Source organism: Lontra canadensis, unplaced genomic scaffold (genome assembly GCF_010015895.1).
Source record: "Lontra canadensis isolate GAN:19392208 unplaced genomic scaffold, GSC_riverotter_1.0 scaffold28, whole genome shotgun sequence".
NCBI classification, from domain to species: domain Eukaryota; kingdom Metazoa; phylum Chordata; class Mammalia; order Carnivora; family Mustelidae; genus Lontra; species Lontra canadensis.
In genome coordinates, this window is record NW_022631022.1 from 13,554,812 (window position 1) to 13,573,235 (window position 18,424).

The 18,424-nt window shown below is 37.7% G+C and overlaps 1 protein-coding gene across 1 annotated transcript in view; it reads right to left on the minus strand.

Annotated features, from left to right (window-relative positions):
* UNC13C (unc-13 homolog C) overlaps window positions 1-18,424 on the minus strand; it is a 601,184-nt gene that overhangs the window by 33,393 nt on the left and 549,367 nt on the right. Inside the window, exon 32 of the mRNA XM_032864917.1 lies at window positions 6,574-6,721. Within this exon, the coding sequence (XP_032720808.1) occupies window positions 6,574-6,721 (148 nt within the window). The remainder of the gene's footprint in view (window positions 1-6,573; window positions 6,722-18,424) is intronic.

Sequence of the window (18,424 nt, forward strand, 5' to 3'; positions counted from 1 at the left end):
GAAATTTTGATGCCCTGGCCAGAGTGTAATGGAAATATTCCTGAGAATGGAAAACTAATACACTTCTTTTTTTTTTTTTTTTTTCATTCTGGACAGCTCAGTCATAAAAATGTGATGTTTTATCTCACTCCAAAGAGAATTATTCTGACACTTGACTCTCTTATTTTTATGTATTAATTTTTGATGATGTAAAGGAGAGTCAGCATGAAAGAAAAACCTAGCAAAGCCATGAAGATCTGCCTTCGTATCAGCCAGTGTATCAATAGCAAACAATTAATTTTGGATGGTTTAAGAAAGTGACTGTTTATGAAGGTTTAGGTAGGGATTTAGGGAAAACATAAGGAATAGTGGAGCTGTTAACACCCATGGTCCATAAAATATGAAGGACAGAAGTAGCTTCTGGGCTCTAGAAGGAAAGAGTACTATAGGGAAAGGTACTTTGAAAGGACACAGTCAGCCTGAATGGACCATATGCCCAGAGAGGGCCTGGAGAATGAATACTTGACTTACTCTTTCCTCCCATGGAGTTTCAGAGGAGCCCCCTAGGGGCTGACCCAATGGGAAACGAGGAGTGAGAGAGTCCATAGCTGTCATCCATAGAACTCAGCTTTCTGGAGAGAATAAGGGTATATTTGGATGGGTGCACTGAAAACATTTTGCCTAACCTTTGGTGCAGCTTATCTGGCACAAAGGCTGACACATGGTGAATCCTCCTAAATGTGACTCAGATGAAGGCACATATGAATCTGCCCGTGGCCAAAACTGAAAACAGTCATGTATTTCATTTTTTTTTCCTGGTTGCTTTTGAGTTTTATGTAACAGATTAAATAAAACATGATTTCAATAGTTTAATAAAAATTATAACTTTACACATCCCTTTGTATCTCTCTTAGGCACTTAGTACCTTTTACCTTGTCTGAGAACTACTGAACAGTATCACCATCAAACTGTAAGCTTTTTTCCTAAGTGGGGCACACGCACACACACACACACACTTCAGGTGTTCTGCAGTGTCTAGCATAGGGCTATGGGCATACTTTCAGTAAAGGTTTTTTGAAAGAATTATAATTTTATCAATTCAAATATGAGAACTATGTCATATTACATAATTTTTAATTTCCTACCACTCATTAGTTCTAAAAACCATTGAGCACCTTTTTCGTATCTGGCATTGTTCTAAGCACATAGACTTCAGGGATGAGTAAGCAAGGTCTCTGTCCTCCTACAGCTTACATTGAGATAGGAGAGAAATATAAACTAGCAATCATGATATGAGTCAATGTGCTAGGGAGTGTTACAAAATTATGTTTCTGCTGGTGGGGGACAAGAGCGGTGAAGATTAGGATAGGCAAGGTAGTCTAAAGCCACAATATCCTATACAGTAGATTCTAGAGGAATGAAATCTGGCTATGTTAGAAAGGGCTTTCTGAAAGCAGTATGGGTTTTCTTTTCTTCAACTTGAATTTTTCCAATGCAATTACTTCTAATTAATATTTAGTGTCCTGGACACTAAGCATGCCCTGAAACAGCAAATAGAATGAGGAGAAACTGGAAAGCAAAGGAAGAAGTTTGGGGATACAGTTTGTTGCTGACATGAAAAAAAAATTAAAAGATTATTTCCTGCAGAAAAGGGAGATTAAGTCATACTAAAATGAAAAGTAAGGAGCCTGAAGTAAACTCAGTTATTCAAAACAAGAGAGAAGAAGGGTTCCTGGCTCAGTGGGTTAAGCCTCTGCCTTCAGCTCAGGTCATGATCTCAGGGTCCTGGGATCAAGCCCTGCATTGGGCTCCCTGCTCAGTGAGAAACATGCTTCCCCCGCTCTCTCTGCCTGCCTCTCTGCCTGCTTGTGATCTTTCTCTCCTTGTCAAATAAAAAAAAAATCTTTTAAAAAAGTGAAAAAAAAAAAAGAAGAAAGCGTGAGCTATAGAAAGTAATATATATTCTAATTTCTGGTTAAAATAAGTATGAGAAAAAAAATAAGTATGAACTGGTAGGAAGTACATTGTTTCTGCCACTTCTCTACATGACTTCAGCATGTATCTTAATCTATTTGTGATACCATTTCTCAATCTTAGAAGTATGGATAATGCTACCAGCCTCCAAGGATTATTGGAATGCACTGCACAGTGGTAGACAACAGACTTGCTATATAGTAATGCTCAGCAGTACAGTAACCTTATCGACACTTATTATTTCTACTTTGGAAAAGGATTCAGCATATTCCGAACCACATCACATCGCCACTCCTAGTAAAGTTACTTGTGTACACCTTTTTGTCTGGACTGAAGAGCCTCATCCAGCTTTGTTTTCAGACCAACTACAACTTTTGAAGAACCAAATGTCATAAATTCTCAATTTTCCCCCTGTGCTACTGAAACATACTAACATCTCCTCTTGGAAGGCAGTACTAGCTAGTTGAATTCCACTGGCCCAGGGGTAAAACTGTGACATGAAATCCTTTGGATGGGATTCCAGATCTCTGGTTACCTGTGTAAGGCTTATCAGCTGAAATGAGAAACCATTTCTGACTGTGCTGTCCAATTGGTATTAAACTGAAGATGGCCAAGTGGATTTTAATATTACTTCCCCCATGTTAGCTGAGGATATTTCTTGGTGTTTTTGCCCATAGGTGACATCCAGTAGGTCATTTCTTTATTCTGAAGCCAGTTCTTTAGAGAAGTAAATATTATCAATGTTAAATTCTCCTACATTTCTGATAAGAAGAGATCCTTTCTTCAGTGAGCCATTTCAGAAGGGTTTCTTTTCTACTTATGGACATAACTCCCCATAGCTGGAGGAAGCTAATTAGTGATAATGAATGCCTTATACATAATGTATACATTGGAATATATTCACAGATTCCAAATGTGAATCAGTAGCTACCTGATTTCTGTTTCAAATTTAAATACTTTATACTCTACTTTAGCAGGAAACAGGTCATTAAAATGACCAAAAGGATCTGATTTTTTAAATAAGCAGGGACTCAAAGATGATAAAAAGTTAACAGGAGGACAGATCATGGAATAAAACATTTTATCTCATGTATTTTAAATCACATAGTCATTAAATTTAATTTTTTTATGAGCCAGTTGTAACATAGCCATAAATATCCCTTTGTCTGTAAAGCTTTTAAGATTCAGGTTCCTCAAGCTCTTATAAAAGCTTAGATAAGGAAACAATATGACAGAGAGTAGCTCAGCAATTAATCATTCTGTGTCTCATTCCAAATTGTGTTATACATTGAAAAAAATTCCACTTAATATGTTAAACTTTTATACATTTTTCACTGTCTGCTACTGCATGAAATATTCAAAGAGCCCTTGATATAATGAAATAGCTCTTTGAAAAGTTTTTATAATGAATATTGTAATCAAGATGCAAGAAAATAATTTTGTAGCAGCTTCTAAAACTGTAAGTAATATATCCCTGGAAAACAACAAAAACAAAAGTATAATTTTTTAAGCTAACTACCCAATCTGAACCACTAGATCAACTATGAGAGGAAGAATAGGTGATAATTATTACAAATATTAAAGTAATTGCTAATATTATTACACAAAACCTAAAACAGTATTTCTGTATATTTTAATGGTACAGAGACATCTAAGGTACTTTCAAATATATCTACTGATCAAAAATTGATGAGGAGAATTTTGTTTTAAAAGCAAAATAATTTTTCATAACAAAAATAAACCATGGATGGTCTTGACATAGTGGGATTCTAAAATTAAGAGAAGTAGATACACTTTCCTGGACAGTTTCTATATCCAGAATGCCTTCCTCTTTCTACCACCTCATGACTCAGTTTACCCACTGGCCTTTCTGCCTTTCCTGTCTTCTCAAGTTAAAATTTTTCCTCTTCTGATGTGACCTATGTTACAACACTTCTCACTTCAGTCTAGTAGTAAGAGCAGGGTGGCCTGATCTCAGCATTACTGCCATTTTGAGCCAGATAAATTTTTGTTGTGGGAAGCTTTTTTTGTACCATAGATAATTAGCAATGTCCCTGGTCTCCACTCACTAGATACCAGTAACATGACCACCACTCCCAGATACAACAACCAAAACTCCAGATACTGTCAAATGTCCTTAGGGAACCAAATCACCCCTGCTGGAGAATTGCCATATTAGAGCAACTGGTATATATAACGTCACGTTCAGTTTTGAATATATGCCTCAATGTATGAAATATTCAGAGGTGATACTCAGTAAATATTTATAAAGTGAATGCAGAATAAGACGGTGCTTTCTTACTGCAGTTCATTGCTAGAATAATAAACATTCTTATAAAATGAACTCTCAGTTTCACTTGAGGACTTAATACTTCTATATCCATTTTGGATTGGCTTATTTCCCAATATTTGGAATAGAAAGAGAAGACAGTGTTTTTCCAAATTGATAGTTCTCACTTGAACTCTGTGGTTCATAAATTTCTAATGGGACTCGATCCCTTGCAGTTTTTTTTCTTTTCTTTTTTTTTTTTTATTACTAGAGAAAGAGGATGTCGAAATTTATTCCAAAACAAAGAAGAAGGAAATCAAGGTGAAAACGGGAGAGAAAGGAGCAAAAGGGAAAGAAAGAGAGAGAGCGAGGAGGAGGAAAAGACGTGAATAAGATGTAATAGGTTCTTCTATACTTATAAGATCCATTTATGACAAAGCTGAATTAAAATAAGCAATTTTGGTTTTGATTTTGACACCATTTTCTTTTTTTTTTTTTTTTTTTTAGCCCCTCCTATTTCTGTAACAGTTTTTAAGCATACACGGAGCTAAATGTTGTTAGTTACATATCACAAAGAGAACATCTGGGTCAAGGTACTATAAACTGCCAACGCCTCAGGAGTCCTTAGTTCCTATTCCCTGGAGAGAGCTGCTCTCCTTATTTCGTAGAAATCCTTTCCTTGTTATGTGTTGTCATTTTACTATGTATCCCCAACACTGAGGTTTAGGTTTTGGAATTCTTATTGAATATTTTGTTTGTTCTGATTCATCCATGGTGTATGCAACTGTAACTTGTGTAGGTTTATAGTTCTATAGGATCTTATTGTACGAATATGCTACAATATTTGTTCAACTGTTAGTGGACATTTTTTTTTTTCCTAGTAAATTTTCTTACGCATGTCTTCTGGTGCACATACACACACATTTTCTTTGGATTCGCACTTAGGAGTTGAATTGCTAGGTCATAGGGAAGGCAAATCTTCAACTTTAATAAATAATACCAAACCCTTTTCCTATTTATCCTTATACCAAAACTGAGACACATAATGTAGTTTTGTGTACTGTGACATCTATGCTAGAAAATGGGCTATGTGTGTGTGTGTGTGTGTGTGTGTGTGCGCATGTGTACACATATGTATACCTATAAAAGCAAAGCAAAGGTTTCATACACACATTTTCTGGAAATAAAACTGATATGATATGATACATTGGAATTACATTCAAGATGTTCCAAACTTGAGGGATGATGGGTTGAAGGGAGCAATGTTTTGAATATTTCTGTAACTCTGGACAACCCCTCTTGAGCTCAACTCTTTTTCCCTTTCTCAAATTATCCCAAGATGTAACCTGGGTTTGTGTAGCACTTGGAAAGTAATATTTGTAGCATTTTATTGGGCACTCTCAGAAACTACAGTGTTAAAGACAGGTGAAGGTTGTACCTAGCACATGCCTTGTTATTACAGGCAAAGCACCTACCTGTGATGTAGTTAGAAGTTCAAATATCCATGAAGAAACACAGACAAGTTTGGAGCATTTTCATCATGGGAACAAAAAAATCTGTATACCTTCTTTCCTGAGGATAACTCATGAATGAAGATAGTGTCCTCATATTCATTTTTATTATTTCTATGGCATGATTAATTATGTTCTAAGTTTGATCCTGCATTTGGCTCTTTGTGACTCATATTGACATTTTTAATAATCTCTCAGAAATGCCAGATCTTAAATGCATATGATTACCAAAATATGATAAAGCACAAAGGAACTTGAAAGAGAGGCTGCTTACTAGTAATATCCTATAAGCTTATGAGGTGGAAAGTTTGCCACATCAAACAAATCTAACTGTCCAATAATGTGCTTGCTTCTTGGTCCATTTCAAAGTAAAATTTAAAATTTCTTTCATGTAAAATTAGAGTAAAATGAGATTTCTCTTCTGGAAATCACAGAGCAGATTTTACAATTTAAGTCAAGATCTGGGGAATTATTATCATATTTTGGAAGTTACCAAGAAGAGCAAACACTACACCCTTATACTGAATTGAAGAGACTGCCGTGGCTGTGGATATTCAAAACTAGGTTTTACTAAATTTAATGACCTTAGAATCACCAAGAGTCAACCACTCCATACAGTTTTAGTATTAAGCTGATCCTCATGTTACTGAAATTATTTCCAAAACTGTAATTCAGGAGGGCTGAAATATATTGATCATTTTCTATGAAACATAATCTTCAATTCTAATTGATGGTTTAATTTATTGTAGTAAAAATTATTAATAGTATTTATAATAATTCTTCTGTTGAATTTTAGTTGTATTCAATTTACTCTATTCTCACATCCAGTGTGTTACTTACTCTGTGACGTCTGAGTGTCTATGAATTTCTTTATCAAGGCATCAGTAGTTTGGGTATAAAGACTGAGAGCATATCTCAGAGACTGAAGATCTGGGCTTTTCTCCAAGAAATTCTTTTTCAGGCCATTTCCTCCCGCATGAAAGTATTGCTGAAGAGAAAAAAAATAATAATATAAGCAGAAGGATTTAGAAGGAAGTATAGTAGGAAGGATTTTATTGCCATAATAGTGACGCTCAAATGGAATAATACAATATGATCAATGTGAAATTGTGACAAAAGGACAGTCCTGATGCTTTCCCATTACTAGGTGATAAGCCTGTCATTCAGGTCCCCTCACTATCTCTGAACTAATGCTTTACATCACAGACCCCAGATCCTTGAAGTTTAAGGTTTTTCCTCTCATTCAAAACTTAAGTATATGGGATCATGAAGATGCAGTGGTAAAAAGCCTATTTATAGAATGACAGGTTTAGATGACAATTGTCGACTTGGTTATTGGCTTGTTTCTAGGAAAAAAAAAAAAAAATATATATATATATGTATGTGTGTGTGTGTGTGTGTGTGTGTGTGTGTGTATATATATATATAAAATTTATTTCCAGGGTTGTCAATATTTCACAACGACTGTAGTACCTGCATCACATATTGCCCAGATACTAGTTTGTGATTCTAGGCCAGGTGGCTGCTGCTCCATTTTCCCCTGCTCTAAGCACACAGTAGGGTAGATAGAGACCAACCTGAGAAGTCAGAGTAGTCGTTGGAAATCCAACATCTCCTGCACCTCATCTGATGAATGTAATGAAACATAGGGATTTTTTTTGTATTATTACCCAATACTCAAAACATTAAAAAATCTGCAGCTAAGATACTAGAGAAGATATATGCTCTTTAATAATAAATATAGTCATTGAGGGACATTAGCATTTTTCATGCTGAAAGTATTATGTGCAGATATCACCTAGAAAGCAATTATATACAAATATGTAACAGAACTAAGGATATTATTTTCCCAACCATTTATAGATGGTAACATATTTACAGTGTACTGTTAGAAAAATAGTTTTCACTCTCTCCCTGTAATGACAGTACTAAACTATACACTCACTGCAACCTGACTTGCTTTGATCTGATTCTCACAGAATGATGTATTTTTTTCTAATTTAATTTTTTTCAGTGTTCCAAAATTCACTGTTTATGCATGACACCCAGTGCTCCATGCAATACGTGCCCTCCAAAACACCAATCACCAAGCTCACCCAACCCCCCCACTCCCCTCCCCTCCAAAACCCTCAGTTTGTTTCTCAGAGTCCATAGTCTCTCATGGTTTGTCTTCCCCCTCCGATTTCCCTCAACTACTTCTCCTCTGCATCTCCCCATGTCCTCCATGTTATTCCTTATGCTCCACAAATAAGCGAAACCATATGATAATTGACTCTCTCTGCTTGACTTATTTCACTCTTCCAGTCCCATCCATGTTGATACAAAAGTTGGGTATTCATCCTTTCTGATGGAGGCATAATATTCCATAGTATATATGGACCATATCTTCTTTATCCATTCATCTGTTGAAGGGCATCTTGGCTCTTTCCACAGTTTGGCAACTATATCCATAGCCGCTATGAACATTAGGTACAGATGACCCTTCTTTTCACTACATCTGTATCTTTGGGGTAAATACCCAGTAGTGCAATTGCAGGGTCATAGGGTAGCTCTATTTTTAATTTCTTAAGGAATCTCCACACTGTTTTCCAAAGTGGCTGCACCAGCTTGCACTCCTACCAACAGTGTAAGAGGGTTCTTCTTTCTTCACAACCTCTCCAACACTTGTTGTACAAGACTTGTACTGTCTTGTTGATTTTGGCCATTCTAACTGGTGTAAGGTGGTACCTTAATGTAGTTTTGATTTGAATCTCCCTGATGGCTAATGATGATGAACATTTTTTCATGTGTCTGTTAGCCATTTGTATGTCTTCTTTGGAGAAGTGTCTGTTCGTGTCTTCTGCTCATTTTTTGATGTCATTATCTGTTTTTTGAGTGTTGAGTTTGAGGAGTTCTTTATAGATCTTGGATATCAGCCCTTTGTAGTGTGATTTGCAAATATCTTCTCCCATTCTGTGGTGGGTTGCCTCTTTGTTTTGTTGACTGTTTCCTTTGCTGTGCAGAAGCTTTTGATCTTGATGAAATCCTAAAAGTTCACTTTCACTTTTGTTTCCTTTGCCTTTGGTGACGTGTCTTGAAGGAAGTTGCTGTGGCTGATGTCGAAGAGGTTACTGCCTATGTTCTCCTCTAGGATTTTGATAGATTCTTGGCTCACGTTGAGGTCTTTTATCCATTTTGAGTTTATCTTTATGTATGGTGTAAGAGAATGGTCAAGTTTCATTCTCCTATATCTAGCTGTCCAATTTTCCCATAACCATTTATTGAAGAGACTATCTTTTTTCCACTGTATATTTTTTCCTGCTTTGTTGAAGATTAGTTGATCATAGAGTTGTGGGTCCATATCTGGGCTGTCTACTCTGTTCCACTGGTCTATGGGTCTGTTTTTATGCCAGTGCCATGCTATCTTGGTGATCACAGCTTTGTAGTAAAGCTTGAAATCAGGCAACGTGATGCTTCCAGTTTTGTTTTTCTTTTTCAACATTTCCTTAGCAATTTGGAGTCTCTTCTAGTTCCATACAAGTTTTAGAATTATTTGTTCCAGCTCTTTGAAAAATGCTGGTGGAATTTTGATCAGAATAGCAATGAATGTATAGATGGCTCCTAAACTAGGTATGTGCCATCCCTTTATCCCACTCATTAAAATTTCTGAGTAAAAGAATTTCATGAATTGAAAACTCATAATTATCTTAATTTTCTCCCGTAGTCAAGAGGAGATGCAGAAAAATATTCTGGGCATTTGTAGGCAGCTGAGTGCACTTTCAAAGAGTGTAAAATAGAGAAGATTCAGGGCATAAGCCGGAGAAAGTAGACAATGGAGATAGAATCTGCAGAAGGACTGTGACCACTCCAGACACCCTCCCCAAGGAGAAAAACCTCTAGCACTTAAAAATGCCTGTACTGATTCTAGCTGGGTGTGTTGTGAAAACACAAGCTATGCCAAAAACAGTCTATGTTTATGGAAAGGAGGCATAGAAAAATGGCAAAAGCCTGTTCCTTTTGAGAGATGATGAGATAAAACACTTAAAATTTTCCCTACACCTTGCTCTTCCAAAAAAGAAAAGAAAAGAAAAGAAAACGTTAAAATACTTTCACAGGCAGAAAGTACATATTGAGGAGTATGAGTCCAGAATTGTTTCAGGAGCCTTAATGGATCAAAAAATATGATACCTTCTCAGTTCAGGAAACATGATATGATAATTAAGGTAGAAAACATTAAAAGGATATATTGAGAGGGGAAGGTTCAGGTGGGATTTGACTCTTTCCCTAGAGGAATGGAGGGGTGCCCCCCCTCTGGAGATCTATTTATATAATGAACCAAGGAACCATCAGATGAAATAGCTCACACTCATTACATAGTATAGCAGTGGCATACACCAAACAGGAATAGGCATGATCTCTGGGCACATTTGGGAACACATTCTGCTTCTCAAATTTTTTCAGACAAGCTCCATTCTTACCAAACTGAGCACAAGTGCTAGAAAATTAGGATAAAAAGCAATGCAAGAGAAACTAGGAGCAGCACCTAAGAGGATGTTTTGCCCTCTCTTGGGACGATGGAGACTTGTCAGGAAAAACTCCCAAAGATTCTGAAATGGACCAAAAAAGATTAGTGGGTGTTCTGCTTAGCCTGCCTGGCTGGGTTATCTTTGCTTTTCATTGTCTCTGAGCTATTTAAAACTCTGTAAATGATAGAAAATGGATAATCATGTAAATGATTCTTGTTCATAGAAATGTAAATTAATTATTTCTGGTGGGATGCAACTGATTATTGTTCTGTGGATAGATCCTTTTTGCTTCTATTTGTAAGCTAATTTCAGCTTTCCTTTTTTCCTATTCTTCTGTGTGGTTCTTGGAATTCTATAAGCTAGTTGTAAGATCTTACTGGTGCCCTCATTAACTGATGAGTTAAATAACATTTTTGACAAATTTTACAACTGCGTGCATGTCACAATTCCACTCTGCTTCAAAAGCTGTTCTTTCATGGTATGTATAAGGCAGCATGGTGACAGCATTCACAAGGATGGGCATGGTTTTCACTGTGGTTTGTGAGGCTAGAACTGTGGGCTCACACTGACACTATGAATGGTGGGGTCTGTCTTCCTGCCTGTTCTCTCTGCCTCTGTCCCTTAACAAATGTTTATTAAACTTGTATTGTAAACCAGACCTTGTGCTGAATGCCAAGGATATGAAGCCAAAGAGGTGTACAGGCTGTTCTCAAAGGGATTATAATCTAGTAGGAAATGTCACCAAGATATCAATGAATGACTCCAATAATGTTGCAGGTGTAAGAAAAACAATTGGAAAATACAGATCACGGGGTTGGCGAACATTTCTATTAGGGAAGGGTCCGTAAAGGCTTCCAAAGAGGTGTCATCTTTGGTATTTATCATTTTTTTTAGCACTGCCATTTTTTGTTGTTGTTGTGAAATATGTATTTTTTTTTATTTCTTTTCAGCGTAACAGTATTCATTGTTTTTGCACCACACCCAGTGCTCCATGTAATAGGTGCCCTCCCTAATACCCACTACCTGGTTCCCCCAACCTCCCACCCCCCCGCCCCTTCAAACCCTCAGGTTGTTTTTCAGAGTCCATAGTCTCTCATGTTTCATCTCCCCTTCCAATTTCCCTCAGCTCCCTTCTCCTCTCCATCTCCCCATGTCCTCCATGTTATTTGTTATGCTCCACAAATAAGTGAAACCATATGATAAATGACTCTCTCTGTTTTTTCACCACTCTTGTTCAACATAGTATTAGAAGTCCTAACAACAGCAATCAGACAACAAAGAGAAATAAAAGGTATCCAAATTGGCAATGAAGATGTCAAACTCCCTCTCTTTGCAGATGACATGATTCTTTATATGGAAAACCCAAAAGACTCCACTCCCAAACTATTAGAACTCATACAGCAATTCAGCAACGTGGCAGGATACAAAGTCAATGTACAGAAATCAGTGGCTTTCTTATACACTAACAATTAAAATACAGAAAGGGAAATTAGAGAATCGATTCCATTTACTACAGCACCAAGAACCATAAGATACCTGGGAATAAACCTAACCAAAGAGGTAAAGGATCTGTACTCGAGGAACTACAGAACACTCATGAAAGAAATTGAAGAAGACACAAAAAGATGGAAGACCATTCCATGCTCTTGGATCAGAAGAATAAACATTGTTAAAATGTCTATACTGCCTAGAGCAATCTATACTTTTAACGCCATTCCAATCAAAATTCCACCAGTATTTTTCAAGGAGCTGGAGCAAATAATCCTAAAATTTGTATGGAATCAGAAGAGACCCTGAATCGCTAAGGAACTTTGAAAAACAAAAATAAAACTGGGGGCATCACATTACCTGATTTCAAGCTTTACTACAAAGCTGTGATCACCAAGACAGCATGGTACTGGCATAAAAACAGACACATAGACCAGTGGAACAGAGTAGAGAGCCCAGATATGGACCCTCAACTCTGTGGTCAAATAATCTTCGACAAAACAGGAAAAAATATACAGTGGATAAAAGACAGTCTCTTCAATAAATGATGCTGGGAAAACTGGACAGCTATATGTAGAAGAATGAAACTCGACCATTCTCTTACACCGAATACAAAAATAAACTCAAAATGGATAAAAGACCTCAACGTGAGACAGGAATCCATCAGAATCGTAGAGGAGAACATAGGCAGTAACCTCTTCGATATCAGCCACAGCAACTTCTTTCAAGATATGTCTCCAAAGGCAAAGGAAACAAAAACGAAGATGAACTTTTGGGACTTCATCAAGATCAAAAGCTTCTGCACAGCAAAGGAAACAGTCAACAAAACAAAGTGGTAATCCACGGGATGGGAGAAGATATTTGCAAATGACAGTACAGACAAAAGGTTGATATCCACGACCTATAGCACTGCCATTTTTAAATTCAGCAGCCACTAGATCATTTGCTGCAGTGGAAAAGAGAAATAGGACAATCCCACTTAGGTAGTCAAAGGAAACTAGCAGTCCCAGCTCTACTTAAGAAGAATTGAAGTGGTAGTTCTCATAATATAGTTCCTGGGTATAGTTTAAAATATACTGTTTGCTACTGTTATTCTGTTCTCGTCACTAAACTTGTGGGGCCAGGGAGACACCAGTTGCCTCTAGGCAGTAGAGGGCCTGAAGAAGTTGAGATGACTTTTTACCCCTAAAGATTCACAAGACTTGTTGACATGTGAAAGGCTCTGAGACCCACTGTGGTTAAAAAATCTGCTTAACCTTTCAGTAACATACCTGCTTCTTATAATTATTTGGCTTCAGGACACATATCCCATACAACATCTATTGATACTATGGGGCACATAAGTGTTCCATGGGCTAGATTTAGGAAACCCTAGAAGAAATAAGAAGACTAGACTTTATAGAATGGAGATATTTCTAAGGGTAGAGAAGGCTTCATGGACGAAGAGAACTGGAGTCGGGCTCTGAAGGCCTAGACTGTGTATTTGTTCTTGAACCTTCGTAATTGTAATAGGAGAACATGTTTTTACTACCAAGACACTAGTTTATAGACCTCTGGGACACGGGGAACAACTATGAAGTGAAAACATAAACATGGAATGAGTTTGTTCCTGGGTAAAACCTAAGGGTCCCCCTAGAGTTTTTGGTTATGATACTAAACTGACTTTGTAGCCAGAGGGTATCATGAGTCATTCTTCTAAAGGCTCTAGCAGGATCCTAAGTGAACAGTAGAAGATGCTGTGCAAGGACAGAAATGATACTTTTGTCTCTTAAGTGCATTGTATAATAGGAAATGTTGCAAGACAAACCCTGGACAGAAGGTGGCAATTTTCAGAGAAAAAAAACAGGTTGCAAGATCCTAAGAGCGAAAGCTTCCATTCAGTGAGCACAGATAAAGAACACATGCCATAGGCTCCTAACTCAGAGAGCTGAGGAGAGGACTTCTATGGTTATGCAAATGCAAACTGGACGAAAACATTACTTTCATGTAAACCTTTCACACAGTGTTCAGAACCTGGGGTGACCGCTCCTGAGAACATGGGTCTGTTTCTCTCACCGGCACAAATAATAAGAAAGAGGGCTGCGAATACGGCATATACCTTGGCATTCGGAGATTTCACATTGTTTTGATTCTGCAAGAGCCAAGCAGGAGGGTGGAATTTGTCTTTTGCTGAGGCTTAAGTCTGAAGGATATAAACTGGAGGCTGATATGTGGGAGTGAATGTCTTAGCTATTAAACAGACCCCACTATCCATAGCTCAGTAAAGCTTAGTTGTTCTCCCTTCATTACAGTACGCATTGGGAGGGAGATTATATCCTAGAGAATAATTTGTGTACATGGGGTTTTAAAGCCTTCTAGATGTTTCCCTTATGCATGTAAAAGTGGATTTTTCCCCATTGGTTCTAAACAAACAAAAATGGGACTCAGTTTCGTGTTGTTTCTCTGTAGCCAGCTGTGTAAACCAAGAACCTCCAATTTAATCTATTCTGTTTACTTAGATTAATAAAAAATAGCAGAAAACAATTGGCAAAATAAGTTAGCACTAGCCATTTTCTTCCAAGAAAGGGATTTTTAATCAGGAAACTGTGAGCAAGTTGGCTGTTCACAGCTGTGAAGGATAAGGGTGTCAGCTGGATGTCATTCTCTCCATCCTTGGTGCTGTCCTGGCTGATATTTTCACAATGGACTTGGACAAAGGCAGAAAGCATGTTTTTAAAATGTAGAGTTGAGCCAAGGCTTGACGTTATTACTTTGAATGACAGAATGTGGCTTCAGAAAAGGGCTTGGGAGCCTGGAATCATGGGTCAACATTACAGGATGGCCTGACCAAAAAAAAAAAAAAAAAAAAAAAAAAAAAAAAAAAGACTATATTCATGATAAAAAGTTTATTTCAGAGTATGGAATGGGGGTGACCTGGATTAATGTCAGTAAAATTTCAAAAGCCATAAAGCTGCATTTTTTCTCATGTTTCACATGATTTAATAAAGTGATGGGGAAGCTATCAAAGATAATGAATTCTGATCATGCATTAATATACATAGATGGGTCAAGATGAGGGGTTTGATGGAGCAAATACATTCTCTGCTGATTAGAACACATCTGAAATATTAGGGTCATTATAAATTTATTCCCAGGCTTCATGATTTATAAGAAATATGAAAAAGTGGAGGGCATCCAAAGGTAGAGGGCCTTTGGGATATTATAAGGTCTAGAAGGCATGTCATTCAATAAATGGCTGCAGATAAATTGGGGAGGCATGATAGTTTTCTTCAATGTATGAAAGGCTATCATGTGGAAAAGGACGTAAAATTATTTTTCAAAGGACAGAAGGACCAAGATAGCACTAAAAGTACCAGGGAAACAGATACTGGTTTGATATAAAGATGACCTTTCCAGGGGTGCCTGGGTGGCTCAGTGGGTTAGAGCCCCTGCCTTCTGCTTGGGTCATGATCCCAGGGTCCTGCTCAGCAGGGAGTCTGCTTCTCCCTCTCTGCCTGCCTCTCTGCCTGCTAGTGATCTCTGTCAAATAAATAAATAAAATCTTAAAAAAAAAAAAAAAAGACCTTTCCGGTAATAAAGTGCATCTTAAAAATTGAAGCTGCTCCTTGAGAGTCAGTGAGGTCCATCACTGGCCATTATTAAGTGGTGGCCATTTGTCTATAGGCCAACAGTGCTATAGATGACATGCCTGTCTGAACGGGAAAGGGGAGCTACTGGGTTATGTTTCCAATTCTGAGATTTTAGAATCTTTTTTGCCTCTTTGACTCTTTGTTTTTTACTTTAAAATGTGTGAGGAAATGTAAATTCACCCTCCTTCCTCTATGCAATGCGATGTGTGCATGGGTTATGTAACCTCAGAGATCAGTCCATTCATTTGAAGGATGGGGGCAGAGACGTCCCCCCTGCCTGACTCTGGTACTGTAGTGATGAGATGAATTCTTCCTTCTGGAAGAGCTTTGTGAACTGTGACGTTCTTTCTACTTGTGAGAAAATATGCTTAATTGGCAGAAAAACTGCCCAAACTTGAATCCTGCTTTGTTTCCTAAGCAGCAGCCCCTGTCTCCAGCGATGTACCAGCTATTATTTCGATGTTCCTGCCACCGTATCTAACTTCAGCAAGTAGAAAAACGGCCTCTTGCCTGATTTGTCATTTTTCTCGGGGGAACCATGCTTTTCCATCCTTTCAGTTAAAACCTCCGAGTCAGGGACGCCTGGGTGGCTCAGTTGGTTGGACGACTGCCTTCGGCTCAGGTCATGACCCTGGAGTCCCGGGATCGAGTCCCGTATCCGGCTCCCAGCTCCACGGGGAGTCTGCTTCTCTCTCTGACCTTCTCCTCGCTCATGCTCTCTCTCACTGTGTCTCTCTCAAATAAATAAATAAAATATTAAAAAAAACCAAAAAACAAAAAAACCTCCGAGTCAACTCACCCTTGCCCCAGTTTGGGTTGCCAAGTTCCAGTGACTCTCTCCTTCCTGTCATCCATATCCATCTTCTACTTCTATTCCTCAAGCCACCCTCCTAATGACTGCCCTCATCACCTCATGTATTAAATAACTGTAACTGATTTCTGTGACTAAATCTTCAACTACCCCATGCATTTTGTACATTTTGTAGGATTTCCATTGCTAAAATGGCACGTTGAGTATGCCACATGTTTATAAGATCATCAATGGGTCTTCTTTTATAGAAAACACTGAGGATGTAAAAGGATCTCTGTACTTTCACCCCGAAGATTTCCTGAAATGTCATTTTACATGGCTTCACTACCCAAACCTCTAGTCAAATCCAGTCCAGGCCATTGAGTAGTTTTGTCACTGACTCCCAGCTCTCTGGTCTTGCGCCTTTTTATGATGAAATCCTTTTCCCCCTGGTTTATATTCAAGTCGTGAATCTTTATCCAAGAGAAACTAGGGTCTTTCCTATCAGCTGTGAACTCCCATGTGTCCTTGAAGATAGCTGCTCTAGCTTTTCCTGATACCGTGAGCTCCCACTGGTCGCTCCCTCTTCTGAATTCTGACCACTTTTTATCTGCCCTGCTTAATTGGCATCTGTATCACCTGTTACATATCTTACACTGGTGTCTTATAAGTTAACATAGATCACTTAATTTTTAATGTGCCTTTTTCATTTTTCAATCTGGATTAGAAACTCCTTGGAAAAAGAAAACCAAAACAAAACAGCTCTGCTTCCCAGAGGAGAGTCTCAGGAAACACTCAAGAATCCTATGGAGTCTATGTCCTTACAGAGAAAGGATGCTGAGCACAGAAAACCAAAAGCCCAGAGGGTAAGGCCAGAAGGATTTAGACTATTGCTTGGAGCAGACTCAGATTTACTAGTTAACCTCACTGAGAGAGAATGAAGGGATTAGGGAAGGTGGGAAACCAAACCAAACCAAACCAAACCAAACTAAAACCTGATTGCAGTTGAATAGGTAGGATCTTGGGTTTAACAGTAGAAAGGGGCTCATCCAAAATAAACCAGTTTTCAGGTGATTGGATAGTTACATTTGTAGAGAGCTTTCTGTAAGACAGGAACTGTTTTAATTGTTTAAAATGTGATAACTCATTTAATTTTCTGACAATAATTCCTGAAGCCCTGTTATTCCCATAGGAGTGGACAGTGATTTACACACTCTAGTTTCCTTCTCTCTTAATCACTTACTACCCTGATACTCTGGTCATTGTCAGTGGTATAATTCCCCATGTGGTTCCCAATATTTTATTTATATTTGCATTAACATTCATATCTGATATTTGCAAAGGCTTCCACCCTAATACAGTGATACACTGGATTTAGTAATATAAGGGTGGGTGATGAGGAATGTTGTTATTACATCTGAACAGAGATTGAAAGACCTTGTATAAGTATCATTTTCTTTCTCAAAAAAAAAAATCAGAGATTTTGTTCTGTTTGTTATATTCTTCATAAAACTACAAAAATTAAAGCACTTCAGACCTGGTTGTGATCTGTGAGAGAGAAAGAGTTTTGCCAAATTAAAAATCAGGATAAATACTGTCTGCATGCTTAGCAAGCCATTCTTTTTATAATCCCAATAAAAATTCTAAATTCCTCTAATTCTTTAAATTTGTCATATATCTGAAGAACTTTTACAATCTATTTTTACTGACTGATGGGAACATGCTAATGTTTCTTTACAAGTTTGCAAGAAGAATTTTCATCTTGGTTTCATACACTATTTTGGTAGCAATTTCCCATCATCACATATTTTTTTTCCTTCCAATATCTATATCGTATTTTTGGAAAATCCATGCAGACAGTTTATTTTGCAAACTTAGATAAAATTATCATCTGCCCTTAACAACTAAGGTTTACTTCTTTTTTTTTTCTTTTCTTTTTTTTTTTTTTTAGGAATGACTTGAAAAATATTTTAGAAACTATTTCTACCACAGCTGGAGTCCTCTTTTTACATATATCAGATCTGAATATGCTACTGTGTCCCTTTGACCTTGGTGCAAGTGTCAACATTTGGCTCCAGTCCAATGTTCCTCTTTTATTTCCTACAATACTCATGATCTGTTCCTCTGCACTAGACTACTTGAAGTTTTCAGACTGACCTACTCCTTCCTGCATTTCACTCAAGGTTTTCCCTAAGCCTAAATGACTTTCTCCCTTGCTTCTCCCCGTTCCAGCCCCTTTATAAATCTCCAAACTTCCCTCTCCCTGAAGCTCCTCCCCA